We start from the raw sequence: 17,849 nt of genomic DNA on the forward strand, positions 1-17,849 counted from the left end.
ATCCCATGGACAGAGGAGCCTGGCGGGCAACAGTCCATAGGGTCACAACGAGTTGGACATGACTGAAGTGACTTAGTATACATGCAAGGATGACAGAGAAAAGGAAGGTTGACTTCCAGATGTCTTGTATTAGTAATTGGGTGATTGGTGCCATTTACCAAGATGAAAAGCTGGGGGAGTGGTCAGGTTTCGGGATTTAAAAGTAAAGGTGTAATTTGTGATGTGTTAGATTTGAGATGCCTATGAGACAGCCACAGGAAGCTATTATAAAGGCAATAAGATACATAAATCTAGGGCTTCCCTGGTGGCTCAGTGGTAAAGAATCTGCCTACCAATGCAGGATACACAAGTTCGATCCCTGGTCCAGGAAGATCTCACATGCCAAGGAGCAGTGAAGCCCAAGTACCACAACTGTTGAGCTTGTGCTCTGGAGCCCAGGAGTTGCAAATACTGAAACTCACGTGCATCTAGATCCCATGCTCCACAAGAGAAACCACCACAATGAGAAGGCCCTACTCACTGCAACTGAGAAAAGCCTGCAGAGCAGCAAAGACCTAGTGCAGCCAAAAATAAATAAAATTATGTATACAAAAGATATATGAATCTGAACACACAGATTCACTGGACTCTAGATGGACTCTACTGCTGCTATAACAAATTACACAAAACAGTAGCTTAAAAATATAATTATATTAACTTCCAATCTGGAGGTTAGAAGTCTGAAATGGGTTTTTGAGGGGCTAAAATAAAAGAAGCAGTATAGATATCATCACAAGAAAAAAATTCATAACTATGTGTAGTGATCAGTGTTAACTAGATTTATCATGGTGATCATTTCACAAGATCCTTGTGTTTTACACCTGAACCTCATATAAACTTATATGTCAAATATAGCTCAATTAAAAAAAAAAAGATATCAGTAGTTTTGTCTTCCTTAGGCTGCAGGGGAGAATCTGTATCTTTGCCTTTTCCAATTTCTAAAGGCTACCTTCAGACTTCCCTGATGGGGCTCAGTGGTAAAGAATCTGCCTGCCAATGCACGAGACGTGGGTTCAAAACCTGGGTTGGGAAGATCCCCTGGAGAAGGAAAAGGCAACACTCTCTATTATTCTTGTTTGGGAAATTCCATGGACAGAGGAGCCTGGCAGGCTACAATCCATGGGGGTCGCAAAAGAGTTGAACAGAACTTAGCGACTAAACAACAACCTAACAGAAGGCAAAGACCTAACAGAAGCAGAAGAGATTAAGAAGAGGTGGCAAAAATACACAGAAGAGCTGTACGAAAAGGTCTTAATGACCGGAATAACCATGATAGTGTGATCACTCACCTAGAGCCAGATATCCTGGAGTGTGAAATCAAGTGGGCCTTAGGAGGCATTAATACGAACAAAGCTACTGGAGGGGATGGAATTCCAGCTGAGCTATTTCAGATCCTAAAAGATGATGTTATTAAAGTGCTGCAGTCAATATGCCAGCAAATTTGGAAAACTCAGCAGTGGGCACAGCATTGGAAAAGGTCAGTTTTTATTCCAGTCCCAAATAAGGGCAATGCCAAAGAATGTTCAAAGCACTGCACAACTGCGCTTATTTCACATGCTAGCAAGATAATGCTTAAATCCTTCAAGCTAGGCTTTGACAGTACATGAACTGAGAACTACCAGTTGTACAAGCTGGATTTAGAAAAGGCAGAGGAACCAGAGACCAAATTGCCAAGATTTGTTCGATCATAGAAGAAACAAAGGAATTCCAGAAAAACATCTACTTCTGCTTCATTGACTATGCTAAAGCCCTTGACTCTGTGGATCACAACAAACTGTGGAAAATTCTTCAAGAGAGGGGAATACCAGACCACCTTATCTGTCTCCTGAGAAACCTGTATGCAGATCAAGAAGCAAGTTAGAACCAGACATGGAAAAACGGACTGGTTCAAAGTTGGGAAAGGAGTACATCAGGGCTGTATATCGTCACCCTGTTTATTTAACATATACAGAGTAAGTACATCATGAGAAATGCTGGGCTGGATGAAGCTCAAGCTGGAATTAAGATTGCTGGGAAAAATATCAATAACCTCAGATATGCAGATAGTAGTAGATAATATGCAAGCAGTACCATCCTAATGGCAGAAAGCGGAAGAGGAACTGAAGGGCCTCTTGATGCTTAAAACTCAGCGTTCAAAAACTAAGATCATTGTTGCATCCAGTCCTATCACGTCATGGCAAATAGATGGGGAAAAAATGGAAACAGTGACAGACCTGACTTTCTTGGGCTCCAAAATCACTGTGGATGGTGACTGCAGCCTTGAAAGTAAAAGATGCTTGCTCCTTGGAAAGAAAGATGACAAACCTAGACAGCATATTAAAAAGCAGAGATATCACTTTGCCAAGAAAGGTCTGCATAGTCAAAGCAATTTTTTTTCCAGTAGTCATGTATGGATGTGAGAGTTGGACTATAAAGAAGGCTGAGCACTGAAGAACTGATGCTTTCAAATTGGCTGGAGAAGACCCTATCCAGAACAGAACAGGAGTTTTCTTTTCTTGAATAAAAATTAATATCAAAACAGTGTTAATGTTCAGTTTTTATCTGGTGGCTTATTACATGGATGTGTTTAGTTTATAAAATTTCATATTGTACACTTAAGGTATGTGCACTTTTTGTGTTTATACTGTAAGTACAATATGTTTCTAAAATACTTAATGCTTAAGATGATAGCTGGGGAAAATGTAACTAGAACTATAAATACTTGTAGTAATAGGAAATACAATTTTGAGAATTTGTACACTTATTAAGCCAGTCATAGATTTTGTGGTTTTTTGACCAATATTGAGAATTTTATAGTTTCATATATAGTTGAATAGTTCTGTATTCATAGAATCATTTAACCCTAAATTATCCCTTTTTAGAATTTTCTCCTATGTTCTCTTGAGATGAAGTTGCAGCAAGAAGCTGTAGGAAGCATTTTCTCTTGGCTTTTTAAGATCACTTTTCGATGGGTAAAGATTACTATTCTGGATTTCTGGGTCTCTGCTATAGGGGAGCATTATCTTTTCTAATAATTAGTGTTTTCATTTTCTGTGGATAAATACCCAGAAGTGGAATTTCTGGATGGTATGGTAGTTCAATTTTTAATTTTTTGAGAAACCTCCTTACTGTTTTCTATAGTGGCTATGCCAGTTTATATTCTCACCAACAATACACAAAGTTTCTTTTTTCTCCAAGTCCTCACCAACAGCTGTTATTTGTTATCTTTTTGACAACACATGCTAACCATTTTGACAGATGTGAGGTGCTATTTTATTGTGGTTTTGATTTGAATTTCCTTGATGACTGGTGACATTCAGCATCTTTTCACATGCCTGTTGGCCATCTGTATATCTTCTCTGGGAAAATGTCCATTTAGGATCTCTTGCCATTTAAAAATTGTCTTTTGATGTCGAGTTGTATGAGTTCATTATGTGTTTGGGCCATTAATTGCTTATTGCATGTATCACTTGAAAATATGTTCTCCCTTTCAGTAGGCGGCCTTTTCATTTTGTTGATACTTTCCTTCACTGTGCAAAACTTTACAGTTTGATGTAGTCGCACTTGTTTATTTTGGCTTTTGTTGCCCTTGCCTGAGGAGATACATCCAAAAAAAAAAATTGCTAAAGCTAGTGTCAAAGAGTGTAGTGCCTATTTTCTTTCCAGAGTTTATGGCTTCAGGTCTTACGTTTAAGTCTTTAATCTACCCTGAAGTGGCACTGGCCTGCTAACAGATGGGCCTGGTCTTGACATGGCTGGCAGTGGTCCGTGTGACCCCAGGATGGGTCAGCCCATCAGTGTGTGGGGTTAGGGCCCAGGGCTCCCAGGGCTGGTGCCCATCCACTAGTGGATGAGGCCAGGTCCTGCTGCTCCTGGAGTTGGTGTTAGTCTAATGGTTAGTGTACCAGGTCCTGACACAGTTGGCTGTAGGGTCTTGGTGTTCACAGAGCTGGTGTCTACCAGAGGTGGGTGAGGCCTCTTTCCAAGACTAGTGTCAACCCACAGGTGGAGCTGACTCCTGGGATCTCTGACTGAGGGGCTGAAGGTTCTATAGTTGATGTAGACCCACTAGGTGGGTGGGGCTGGGTCCTGGGCCATCTGGTAGGTGAGGGTGTGTCCTGGCACAAGGCTGGAGCCTCAAGGAGTCCTTTCTGCTAGGGGATGAGGTCAAGACCCTGCTCATCTGGGGCACCTGGCCTGGGGCATCCCTGGACTGATGCTGACTGGCTGGTGGGCAAGTAGTTTCCAGCACTAATAAGCTACAGGGAAGACTCTAAAGTGGTGCTTGCCAGGGCCAGTGCCCTCCTGGTGGGTTGACCTCCCCGAAATGGCTGCATCTATGTCCCCAGGGTGAGTTTCAGTTGCCTCCTGCCTCTACAAGAGGCTCTCCAAGATCAGCAAGTGGGTTTGATCCAGGCTCCTTTCCAGTGACTGCTTCTGCCATGCATCTTGGAGCATGTGAGATTTTGTGTGTGCCCTTTAAGAGTGGAGTCTCAATTTCCCGTAACTCTGGATCTCCCTAAAGAAAGTACCATTGGCCTTCAAAGTTAAATGTTCTGGGGGCTGGTCTCCAGTACAGGATCCCTGGGATGGGAAGCCCAATGCAGGGCTTGGACCCCCTGATTTGGGGGGAGAACCTCCGCAACTGTAATTATCCTGCCAGTTGTGCATCACTTACCTAGGGGACATGAGTCTTGACCAGCCGCATCTCAGCCCTCCTCCCCTTCTCACTGTGGTTCCTTCTTTGTAACTTTAGCTTTTAGAAGACCTTTTTCGTTAGTCCTCAGGGTGCTCTTATGGATACTTTGTAAATAACTGCAATTTTGGTGTGCCTCTGGGAGGAGGTGAACATCAGGTCTTCCTGCTCCATCTTCTTGGCCACTCCTCAAGTCACTATGTTTTGTTTGGTTTGATTTCCTTTGGCTTTAATCTGAGGGCTCTACAAACTGCAAAAAAGTACTGATGGCTTTGTAGTGTAATAAAGTCAGAGTTTTAAAAATTTAGGAAACATTTCTTGCAAACAAAGCAAGGCAGTTACCTTGATACTCTTGGCAAATCACCGAAGGTGTATGTTTGTTCCTTTTGAACCTAAAGTACATTCCAGATGATGGCTAAAGCCAGGTGGTCATTTTAAAGAAAAAATGAAGCAGACAGACCTCTCTGTTTCTTTCTTGATTCTTCAGTTTTACAGGTAGGTGTTTTTCACAAGCTTGTGGCTGTTGAACTTTCTCATGTTTTCACCTAACGTTAGAAAGATGAGCTACTGGTTCTCCGGGTTCTCAGATGTTTCCAAAGCACACCCATTTTGTTATGGGTGACTCCAGCCCTTCTGAGTAACTCTATAGAATTACTCCGTAAACAGAATTTAGTATTCAAGGCACAATTAGATTGTCAAAGAATCCTTGAGAGATCATCTAATTTAGCCTTCTCATTAACAGAAGAGATCTCTCTACAGCATCCCTGACAGACGTTCATCTGGACACTTTGGGCACATTTATTCTAACTGGGACTTGTCTTGCTCTTTAACTTGGTGACTTAATGATAGAGTACTCTACCTCTACCTATCTCTACCTCTACTCTACCTTAATGATAAAGCCTCTCTACCTACATGTTAGTAGCCTACTGTTCTGAACACTTTATGTTCACTCAGTACTCCTAACTATCTTAAGATGTAGACTCTATCAACTCTATTTCATAGATAGAAAGACTGAAGCATAGAAGGAAAAATTCCTTAAGGTCAAACAGCTATTAAGTAGATAACCCCAGCCCTTGATCCCACATAATAGACCTACATTTCCTCTCTGTACTGCAGAACCCACATACATCATGACAGAAACCTGTCTTCAGGGTGATCTTAATTGTCAATTTTTGGGTAAGTTGTTAAGAATTCACATAACTGCTATATAGCCCATATCTCTCTGAACTGCACATAATGGTCTTAGAAAATTTTAAAAGATATCTTTAAAATCAACATATATGCCTATGACATTCTCCTGATGTGCTTCAAAAAAGAGAATGATGTCAGTTTGGCATAATTAAAAAAATAAATTTATTAAAATATAACAAAGAAAGTTGCACATAACAAGCATGTGTTGAATTTTGGGTTTTCATGAAGTGAACACACTTGGATAACTACCACTAAGATAAAAACAAAAAGTACCAGTATCCATGGGCTGCCTAACCAAGAGCTGCCTATTCATGACCCATGACAAAACCTGGAACCAAAGCTATGCTTAGTAATAGATACAATGGTAATTAAGGAAGCATGTTAAACTGACTCTCTGAAGCATTTAGACTGTGGAGTACAAAGAAGATTGGTCAGTCAAGGAATGAGAGCACAGATATGTTACAAGAGGTTGAACAGGGGGGCCATAGGGCAAGAATCCAGTCTCTGACTTGCCTTGGATCCTGAACAACTCTCTGACTTCAAACTGTGTATCCTTAAAATAAATCCTCTTTTTCTTAAGGTTCCCTATTCCATGTAGTCAGAAGATACTAACACCAAACTCCGAGACTTAGTCCAATGGAAAAGAAAATTGTGGTGTCTGCCACGTGGGTTTTTAGGGGGAGAGTAGGGGTTGGGGGGTGGGTGTGTGGAAGAGAGGCAGGAATGGTGACATGAACTTGCCATTCCTGCTCTTGGCCTGTATTATGAAGAAATCAGCCTCAGATGGGAAAAGCTGAGTAATTAATCACCACATTATCTGGATGTTTCTGTTTAATAAATATCTTTGCCTTAGCTGTTCCCTCTACCCCACTCTGTATTTCAGCCATGACCTTTTATCTGTCAGAGTCTCTTGAGTATATAAAGAGATAAAGCACAGCTTACAAAGCAAGTTTCACTGCATAAGCCAGATTGCTTACAGCCTAACCAAGTCATGTGCGTACCTCCTCACAAGAGAGAATTACTTCTGTGACACTGATGAGGCTCCCCTATATAAAGGAGAAAGCACTTCTTTTCCTCTTGGGAAGGTCATGTGAGGGTTAAGTTTATACTGGCTGAAAATAATTCGGTAACAATGTGAATGAACTGTATGGGTCAACTTCAGGTTTGTAAGAGACTATAAGATTATAGTCTATACGACTATAAAAGGCATGCTTACACACATCCTGATTAAAATATTTGTGACAAGGAGAGACGCCTTTTTCGGGTTCATATTTCGGGAAAATATCATCGGTGTTCATATCCCCAGTTACTAATCATGTCAGCCAATTAGCATTTTAGAGTGCCTGCCACGGTGAGCCATGCCTGTGCTAGTTTTCCCAATGATAGAAAAAAAGTACAAATAAATACAATGACCATGCGTGTGTTTTTGTGAAATATTGCCCTTCATTGGACAATTTCTTAATGTATTTTTGTGGGCTGGGTAAGTATCATATTTTGCACTGATAAATACTTTTATTTCTTATCTGTCTTGCTAGGGCAATGAGCTAACCCAGAGAGAGCTCAGTCATCCCTGACCAGCAGGATCCAGAAAGCTGAACTGGCACAGTTATTCCAGCTGAACTGGAAAAGTGTTAGAAACTAGTTCGTTTTTAAATTTGACCCTGTTATAAAAAGTTGGATTAACAAAATTACATTCTTAAATAACTGCTCATCAAAGAGTAATGTGGGAAGTATGTTCTTTTGGACTTTAAAGGATCTGCTAAGCAATAAACCTTCGGAAAAATCTCATGATTTCTCCACAACAGCTGAGGAACCAGCCCAGGTATATGTCCAGAACCTCTGGAGCTGAGGAACAGCCCACAGTTAGTACTTGGCATCCAGCTAAGAATGAAGGTGCAGGCCCACATGGACGTTCCTTTGGAAAGCCACTGTGGGCTTCATACCTGTGTGAATACTTAGAGGCGTGCATGCTCAGTCATGTCCAACTGTTTGTGACCCTCATAGACTGTAGCCCGCCATGCTCCTCTGTCCATGGAATTCTCCAAGCAGGAATACTGGAGTGGGTTGCCATTTCCTCCTCCAGGGGATCTTCCTGACCCAGGGATCAGACCAATGTCCCCTGTGTCTCCTACACTGGCGGGCAGATTCTTTACCACTGCGTCACCGGGGAAGCCCAGACTGTGAGTGCTTAAGACACACTCAAATATATATATGGTGAACGACAATAAGTTCTAAGCATGAAAAGAAGACCTCAAACTCTCCTCATGTTTTCCATGCTCCTACTCTGGATCTAAGTCAAACTTTCAAATAATTTTTTTCCTCCTACCCTCCTTTCTGTCCCTAAATGTGGGCACTCCCTTGCAGTGACACCTTTTCCCACTGGTCTTCTGCACACTTGGTCTTTCAGAATGTCATTCACTCTCAGACTTTCCATTCTGACTATGACTTGTGTGTAGGTAGTTCCTTGGATAATACTCTGGCCTGATCTTTCTTCCTAGTCCCAAGTTGATATCTTCAACTGTCTGCTAGATATTTCCTCACCTCCAACTCTACATAAAATTTAGTTTGGTTTTTTACTTCTTGACCGTCCTGCTTTAATGGTAACAATTGGTCACTTTCATTCGGACTCAAAACAATGGAGTCTTATTTTAACCTCCTCTGACTTTTAATATCCAAATTCTTCAAGATTTTTTCTTTTTTGCATCTACTCTTCTCATTCCTTTCATTATCATCTTAGTTCAGATCTTTATCTTATGTTCTTAATTCTGAGATGCCAGCATTTTAATAATTTTATATACCTAAAATTGTATAATCAGTATAGACATTTAATGTAGGGCTTTTTATTACAAAAACCTATTATTCAATAGTGTCTTAGAATAAAAAACTATGACATCTCAGACCTAGATTACTGTGCTACCACTCTTTCAGCCTGAATTCCCTTTCTTTTCTAATCTGTCCTGCACACTACTATCTGATTAATCTCCTTAAAAGACTGCATTCACTATGTCCAGTGGTTAAGACTCTGTGCTTCCACTGCAGGGCACAGGTTCATCCATTGCCAGGAAACAAGGTGTGACCCCCCCCCAAAAAAAAACCAACTTCAGTGGTACCCATTCTCTGCTAGGTAAAGTATGTAGGTATGCCTAGGGGATCAAAGTACACATTGAAGGGACCCCACAATCACACCCTGACCTCTTCCTGTCCTTATCAATATAACTGCCCTACCCAGATTCTTCTGCCCTGAACACATCCTCTTCTGCTTCTGTTTGTGTCATTTCCCATAATTAGAAGGTTATTCTTCCTGCTACATATGCCCTACTCAGACTGCAAGTTCTATCTCTGTTGTAAACATAACCTGAACACTCTATCCCCAAATACTCGTCTTCCTCCAAATTCCTGTAGGACTTGTCTTGATCCCACAGCCATCCAGGATGATCCATTTTTCTGCCACCATGTTTCACATATATTATTATTATACTAATACTAATATTATATTAGCATTATACTAATTATAATTAGTTATACTAATTAATTAATTAGTATATTGATCAATTAATTAATTATACTATTATTATACTAATATATTATTAGTTATCTAGTATCTTTGAATGTCTGTATATATGTATGTTGTTGTTGTTGTTCAGTTGCTAAGTCATGTCCAACTCTTTGCAACACCGTGGACTGCATGCAGCATGCCAGGCTTACTTGTCCTTCACTATCTCCTGGAGTTTGTTCAAATTCATGTCCATTGAGTCAGTGATATACTTATGAGTGTAAAGCAATTAATCTGATGTTTTATAATGAACCCAGGAAAAATCAGTCACAATAGTTGCCTCATTCTATGTCTTATTTCTCTCATCAAATTACAAAGTCTTTGAAGTCATCTCTATTAGATATACTTGTTTCCCTTGAATTGAGATTTATTTAAGAAATACAGTCTAATAAGCGCTGAGTTCAATGCGGGATCACATCTCTTAACAAAGGTCATGGCCACCTCTATTCTTTTCTCTATGGCCGGTCCTAATCACTTATATTCAGCTTCTCCCATTCTGCCCTCCTCCAGCACCAAAGCTAATGATCTTAGTAGAACAATACTATTGCTCAGGCTTTAGCGTAAATCAAATATAAAGGAATGTGATGAGTTAAGGTGGATGTGAGGAGGCAGAAAGTCTTGAGATGCAGCTAAGATATAGGGCAAGGCTGGGTCAGGTAAGATGTAGGGCAGGGCTGGTGAGCATGATGTCATGCTAAGGAGGTCAGACCTTCTTTCTCATCACTGGAACTGGGAGGTTTTATTAATCAGCCAGCTATGTCACAGAGGGACCTGATCAGATTTACTTCATTAGAGTTGTGGGAGATGGATAGGGAAGAGGAGGAAGAGCTAAGAGAACGTAGGCCAGTTAAGAACACTATTTCAGTATGGTAGTGGTGGTGGTGGGACTGAAAAGCGAGAGAATGGAGTCAAAAGAATGTGGAGATTTGCTGCCCATTGAGCCAACTGTTCTCTTTTCCCCACGGGGGCCTAGTGTGCAAGGGCTGCCAACAGCAGCCTCCTTAGTAGTGTCGGAAGCCTGTAGCCTGTACAGGTTGCCCTAAGGTACCATGGAGACAGCCCTTTCTAGTAGACATTTATGATTGGCATGCTGTCCCCAGTCTAGGTTCCAGACAGGTGTGTGTAGTGCCTTTGGAAAGCCCCAGAGCAGAGTGGCCAGGGTCCACATTGGCCAAATCATAATGTCCAAGTTGCAGAACAAGGTGTACGTGATTGAGGCCCTGTGCTGTGCTTAGTCGCTCAGTCATGTCCAACTGGGAGAAGGCAATGGCAACCTGCTCCAGTACTCTTGCCCGGAAAATCCCATGGACAGAAGGGCCTGGTAGGCTACAGTCCATGGGGTTGCGAAGAGCCAGACATGACTGAGCAACTTCGCTTTAACTTTTCACTTTCATGCATTGGAGAAGGAAATGGCAACCCACTCCAGTGTTCTTGCCTGGAGAATCCCAGGGACAGAGGAGCCTGGTGGGCTGCCATCTATGGGATCACACAGAGTCAGACATGACTGACGTGACTTAGCAGCAGCATGTTCAACTCTTTGTGATCCCATGGACTGTAGCCCTCCAGGCTCCTCTGTCCATGGGGATTCTCCAGGCAAGAATACTGGAATGGGTTGCCATGCCCTCCTCCAGGGGATTTTCCCAATCCAGGGATCAAACCTAGGTTTTCCACATTGCAGGTGGATTCTTTACTGTCTGATCCACCAGGGAAGCCCAATTGAGGCCCTACACAGGGCCAAATTCAAGTTCCTGGGCTGCCAGGAGACCTGCATCTCCAAGAAGTGGGGATTTATTCAGTTTAATGCGGATGGATTTGAAAACATGGTGGCAGAAAAGCAGCTCATCTTGGATGACTGTGGGGTCAAACACATTTCTAATCGTGGCCCTCTGGACAAACAGCAGGCCTGCACTCATGAGAGCCTTGACACTGTTCCCTCCTGACTCATGCCCACCAATAAATCCTACTTTCCTGTCCAAAAAAAAAAAAAAAAAAAGAATGTGAAGAGAAAAGGGACATAACTTGATGGCAGAGATGAGACGGAGAAGAAGACAATGGGAACGAATGAATGACACAGGTTTCCACTTTTAGCAGTGGGGTAGCTGGCAGTGCTCTTCCCTGAAGTAGAGAAGCAGGTTGGGGATGGGCTGGAGTAGGTGAGAAGACAGTGAGATCTGATTTGGATATGTTGAATTTGTGATTCAGGGCCTGAAGCAAGAGATGGGTTGGAGAGACAGACCTGTGATAGGCACAACTCACCCAATAAAATGTGTATCTGTCTTGAAATACACTGTTCACTCTTAGCCCAATGCAGCCAACTACATTTCTTGTCCTACCTGTTTCACCAGATTTTTATTATGTTCCTGGCTCCCAGTTTGTTTTACTTTTACTCTTGGCCAGTTCAGAACTCTTTCTGTAATATTTTATATAGAGTAGTTACATAAGTCTTCAATAGACTCTTTGACGTTGTTTAATTTCATGAGGAGTAAAGTTCTGTGGAAACCCAGTTTATTGCACCTTATGTTACAATAAACCGTGGTGTTTGCTGGCCAGGTTCCCTCTTTCCCAGCTCACTTCATCCAACTGCCTAGGCACAGAATCTTCTCTGCCCTCCTTCTATTCTCTTAACCCCTTCTTTACACTATGGTCACAGCTTTATCTTTTTGTTGTTGTGGTTGTTAGTTTATTTGACTGTGCCGAGTATTAGTTGCGGCACACGAGCTTTTCAGTCCTTGTTGCAGCATGCGGGATCTATATTTGTGGGATGTGGGATCTACTTCCCTGACCAGAGATTGAACCCATGCCCCCCTGCATTGGGAGATCAGAGTTTTAGCCATTGGAACATGAGGGAAGTCCCCACTGCTTTATTCTCAAAGCTTTCTTCTTCCTGGGTTCATGATATCTCCTGATTTTCCACTTACCTCCAATTTCTCTGGCTGCTATATGTCACCAAACCCCTTCTTAAAGTTTCCTAGGCTTCCCTATTTAGCCTTCCTCTCATCTCATTTTAGTGCAAATGTGATCTCATCCACTTACGGGGCTTAAAAAACAACCATTAACATTATTTCTAAATCTGAATTTGTGGCCCAGTCTTCTCAGTCCAAATCCAAATATCCAACTCCTTTCAGTTCAGTTCAGTTCAGTCGCTCAGTCGTGTCCGACTCTTTGCAACCCCATGAATCACAGCACGCCAGGCCTCCCTGTCTATCACCAACTCTCAGAGTTCACTCAGACTCATGTCCATCGAGGCAGTGATGCCATCCAGCCATCTCATCCTCTGTCACCCCCTTCTCCTCCTGCCCCCAATCCCTCCCAGCATCAGAGTCTTTTCCAATGAGTCAACTCTTCACATGAGGTGGCCAAAGTACTGGAGTTTCAGCTTTAGCATCATTCCTTCCAAAGAAATCCCAGGGCTGATCTCCTTCAGAATGGACTGGTTGGATCTCCTTGCAGTCCAAGGGACTCTTAAGAGTCTTCTCCAACACCACAGTTCAAAAGCATCAATTCTTCGGCGCTCAGCTTTATTCACAGTCCAACTCTCACATCCATACATGACCACAGGAAAAACCAAAGCCTTGACTAGATGGAATTTGTGGCCCGGTCTTCTCAGTCCAAATCCAAATATCCAACTCCTTTTAGGATACCTTTTTCCGCATGTGTTCCATGGGCATTTCAATTCAGTTTGCCGCAGTGGAGTTTTCCTCTTCCCCCCACACCTGGCCTTTCTCCATTCTAATTTTTAGTGATAGTAGTCACCCTCCCAGTAACCTGGGAGCCGCTCCTGACTTCTCTTTTCTTTCTCAAACTCAGTCTGCTGTGAAATCCTACCCATTTTACAGTTTAAATAAGCATCTTCCTAGATGAGAATACGGTGTGGTTGAGAATAATAAGGAGGGATTGAGACTAGCCCTGACAGGAGAAGTTTTGTTGAGAAACATTGGAAAACGTGGTTGCACTATCAAGTGGGAGAGTGACTTGAAAGAGGCCGTGCTCCACGTGAAAGACACGGAGTATTTCACAGCTGACGTGGCTGTAGAATGACCAAACATTAAGCAGATGGATGAGATGGTCATTTCAAAGTGCATTTTAAAAAAGCAGTCACTTGAAAAATAGGAGTAACTTTGTAACCAGAGGCAACCATTTCTCACATTTCATTGATGACTTGAGGAAAAAAAAACCCTACAAATTTCCAACTAGAAGATCAGAAAATCTGACCCTGAATTTAAAGGGAAGTGCTACTAAAAAATAAAAAATAAAAAATTCTCAGAAGATAAATTGAAATTAGGCATTAGTGATGTAACTAGTAGACTGTGTTGAAAATAATTGCAAGAATGACATAATTTGATTAAAAGGTGCTTATAAATCAATTCCTTAACTATAAATGATCTTTAAATTGAATATATATAAACATATTTTTTAATAAATCACCAAATTGAATTGTGATGATGATTTTCTGAAACATCTGCATTTCCGTATTTCTCAGTAAAAATAATATAGCATATGATATGATATATTATATATTGATAAACATAAGTAATTTCCATTTAATTTGGCTCAGATACTAATTAAATTAAAAATAAATGTACTTCCCTCACCAGTATAGTCAGTCAATAGGTATATAGCTGGGAGAAAAAGAACTACAAATCAGGCAGCGCTATATACCATGTTTTAAAAGCAAAGGAAAAAATAAAAGTAACTGCAGTAAACAGTGCACTTATAGAAAAAAAAAAAAACACTACATTTATGAAGCAGATATTTCAAAAAGTAAAAGCTTACCCTCTTTATGTGATGAAAGCATTAAGAATCTTATGGAAAGACTTCATTTTCCGTTTTGTGTTTAGAATTGTTAAGAGGCTGTGAGTTTCAACACAGGAGCTTAGAGACAACTAGCAACCAGAGAATTACTGCTACCAGGAGTCAGCAGTTTAAAAAAAAAAAAAGACATTAGAAAAAATTGCTAGGTGTGATAGATTTAAAACCAGAGCTTAGAGCTTTTCCTCTTCCTCCTGGCCATTTTCTCCTTTTTTTCCTGATTCCATTTTCAATGATAAAAGTCTATCAAATCGCTAAGTTACTTACATGGGGGCCTGGAAACCCCAAGGCATGGTGAGGATACACGTTAATTTCCATCCTGGAGCTCTGTACCTGGTGTTTGAATCAGTGAGCAGAGCAGCCGTTTGTTTTCTTGATTTAACTACAACAGAGCAGTCATAAACAGACGTCTGAATTCCAAACTAAATCTCGAGCTCCGCCTCTCTGAAAAGAAGAAAAAAAAAATGTGACTCTCAACTCTTCCTGTCTGCCTGGACAGTAGCTTAAAAGTAGGACAGTCAGTGTCTGAGTGTTAGTCTCCTGTTTTGGATGCACTATTCTACCTGATGATTTTATTTTCCACTAGAAAAATTATTTTCTTCTGAGTTTCTTAAAGGTAGAAACAAAAATCTGTGATCAAAATCTCAGTAGTGTTCTTCATATTGGTTTCATACACAGGCAAAACGTTTACTGATGTATTGTTTAGATTAAAGAAGGAAAATAAAGAGATTAAACAAGAGGATTTAAGGTTCCTTCACAGTCACAGGTCTCAAGATACTTAAAACCCTTAATTTCCTGAGACTGAAGGAAAATCAATACTGTTGCACTTTATCTAAGCTGCATTAGGACTGAAAACTGTTGATACATTTTATAAGGGAGGAATCTCATATTTAAGGGGCTCAGGGACCCCCCATAGCCAGATTGGTGGCAAGGGATATAGGCTGATGATTTGCTTAATTTCACTGGTATATGTTCATTTGAACACATCACCGTCCTAGCCTTATCTACCATATAACTGTACATTCTACTTAAGAAAAGCTAAGATTAGAGGTAATCTACTTGGGGGAATTTCCTGGTGGTCTGGGGCTTTCACTGTGGGGGCTTGGGATTCTATCCCTGGTTGAGAAGATAAGATCCCGCAAGCTGCACAGCCAAAAAAATAGTCAGTTTTTAAGAAGAGAACAGTCTATACTGCTGTTTTTAAAAATGAATGAATGGAATGGGGAGCATTAGCTGAGCACAGGCTAGCACATTTACTGAATTATCACAGGCAGGCACAAACTGAGAAATGAAATTGACTTAAAGAATAGTAAATAAAATCTAACTATGTATGAAAAGAATAATACCAAATGACCAAATGTTTGTCTCTGGACTGTGAGGATGATCCAGCTTTAGAGGTCTTTTGATATGATCTGTTACATTAACAAAAGAGAAAAATTGCAAAAATTAGATTTTGAAAAAGTGTTTGCTACACCTGTTTCCAATTTTAAAAAACTGAAACCAAGAGAAAAGCTCTTTTTGTCATGTAGGATATCTGGAAACTTCTTCAACTCATTAAAGTACAACAACCAAAATCCAGAGCAAGCATCACGTGTGACAGTGAAACCAAACACCTCTTAAGCTACTGCCACTTCCCAGTGAAGGTCCCGCTTCCCAAGACATCATATTTGGGGGAGTTTAACATATGAGTCTAGGGGGCACAAACGTTTAGTTCATAACAACGCCTCTCAGGATGGGGCCCCTTTACTCAGCCCATCAAGATAACTGCAGGAGTGAAATAAACCTTACGACAGGGTTAGGCTGAGGGAGGCTGGAGCTGAAATTCCCCGGTATTCTCCGTCTACCGCTGGGTGGCAATCATTCTCAAGGGAGGCAGTTCCATACCCCAAAGGGATATATTACAAAATGCGTACTGGGAGATAATCTTTATTTGTCACAATGAGCAACAGATGCTTTTAGTTTTACTGGATAAGAACTTTTTTGCAATGTCAGAAATTGTTCTGCACAATAAAAATTTCTTCTGCCCCAAATGATGGGATTCCTTGATGGCTCAGCAGTTAAAAATCTGCCTTCAATGCAGGAGACACAAGAGTTGCAGGTTCGACTCCTGGGTCAGGAAGAACCCCTGGAGGAGGAAATGGCAACCCACTCCAGTATTCTTGTGTGGAAAATCCCACGGACAGAGGAGCCCGGCAGACTACAGTCCAAAGGGTTGCAAAGAGTCAGACACGACTGAGCACAATACCAAATGACGGGAATATTCCTACTAAGAAATTCCACTGAAATATTTACATGTACAAAGCTTATGGAATTTATAATTACATAAAAAATAATAGAATTGTCTCCTGGAATTTCGTTGGGAAGTTCAGGAGTGTTAGGCATCATGGATTCCCCCTCCAGGCACAGAAATTCCTAGTTAATCATTACATATTAGTATTTATGGACTCTGAAGCAAACCATGGTCTGGTCTTGAAGCAGTGCTGCAACCGGAGAAACCAGCTGGACCACCAAAGAGTAATTCTAAAATAACTCAAAAATTTTCTTACATTTCCCAAATATGATGAAGGGTATACATAACCCTCAGCAGCATTTTCTGATTAATGTCCACTCTTCATTCCCATTCATCTCTTCACATCCAGTTTGCTTTTTCTCACATAAAAACTTTGTTTTAAAAAGTCCTCTCCCTTCTTTTCTAGTCTCTATCAGTAAAGCCCAGCACTGAGAGCTGACCTGGGAAATAGTCTCATGGCTGGTTTTCAGGCTGCGGCTCTGGGGGCCCCATGGCTCAGCTGTGAGCAGTGTCCCTGGCAGGCCACTCATGCGACAGCTGCCCTTCGGTTGCTCATATTTGTTCAGCACACATCAGGCCAAAGATGGGCCTGGCTGGTTGAAGAGTAAATATACAACAAGTTACTTTTAGGGTGCCAACTCCCTTGGTCCCTGTACAGACACCAAAAATGACAACACAGAGACAAAAAGGGCCCGTTGACTGCAATGTGGAATGTGGGACATCTTACTGCTGAAGCCTGCTCTAGGCTGCAGCAAGGAGTTTCACACTCTGAAGCCCTATTTTGAGGGGACTGGGGCAGAAGCCCCTCCCTCCTCAGAACCTGGAAGGCCTGAGAAATCATACCATGATATCCTCCCAGGGAAGGTAGGGAAGTAGATGGGAGATGCCCTCGAAGTTTCCCATTCTCTCGCAGTAAGTTGTCTTTTAAACAGAAACACACACCAAACAAGGTTATATATCAATCAGCTGACAAAAATGTTGTGACCAGAGGTTTGTAGGAACCTAATCTTTTGCTTCTCTTAGACGCAATAAACAGTATGGTATTCACAACCTTGGCCTTCACAGCAACTGTATAGACCCTAAGTACTACCAAAAAGGAGAATAATCTGTATTATGATGAACACAGAAATATATTTGGGCTTCACACACAGCTGATCTCGGGGACTCCTCCTCCCTTACCAAGGGTCCTGAGACCACTTTGAGAACTGCTGCTCCAGTACCCAGCAGTTCAACAGGATGACACCGGGACTAGACCCCATTAGCATCACCACAGCTATTTTGTTCATCTTTGT

At 41.4% G+C, this 17,849-nt stretch overlaps 1 protein-coding gene and 1 non-coding gene across 2 annotated transcripts in view; one reads left to right on the forward strand and one right to left on the reverse strand.

Moving 5' to 3' along the window:
- GNE (glucosamine (UDP-N-acetyl)-2-epimerase/N-acetylmannosamine kinase) overlaps positions 1 to 14,698 on the reverse strand; it is a 57,080-nt gene extending 42,382 nt beyond the window's left edge. The window contains exon 1 of the mRNA XM_040266700.1: positions 14,535 to 14,698. Coding sequence (XP_040122634.1) covers positions 14,535 to 14,585 — 51 coding nt within the window. The 5' untranslated portion in view covers positions 14,586 to 14,698. The remainder of the gene's footprint in view (positions 1 to 14,534) is intronic.
- On the forward strand, positions 10,385 to 10,519 carry LOC120867795. The gene has a single exon (XR_005722016.1). It is a non-coding gene; the product is annotated as a small nucleolar RNA SNORA70 (small nucleolar RNA).
- Positions 14,699 to 17,849: the final 3,151 nt, after the last annotated feature.

The sequence above is a fragment of the Oryx dammah genome, unplaced genomic scaffold (genome assembly GCF_014754425.2).
Source record: "Oryx dammah isolate SB20612 unplaced genomic scaffold, SCBI_Odam_1.1 HiC_scaffold_1, whole genome shotgun sequence".
Classification (NCBI taxonomy): Eukaryota; Metazoa; Chordata; class Mammalia; order Artiodactyla; family Bovidae; genus Oryx; species Oryx dammah.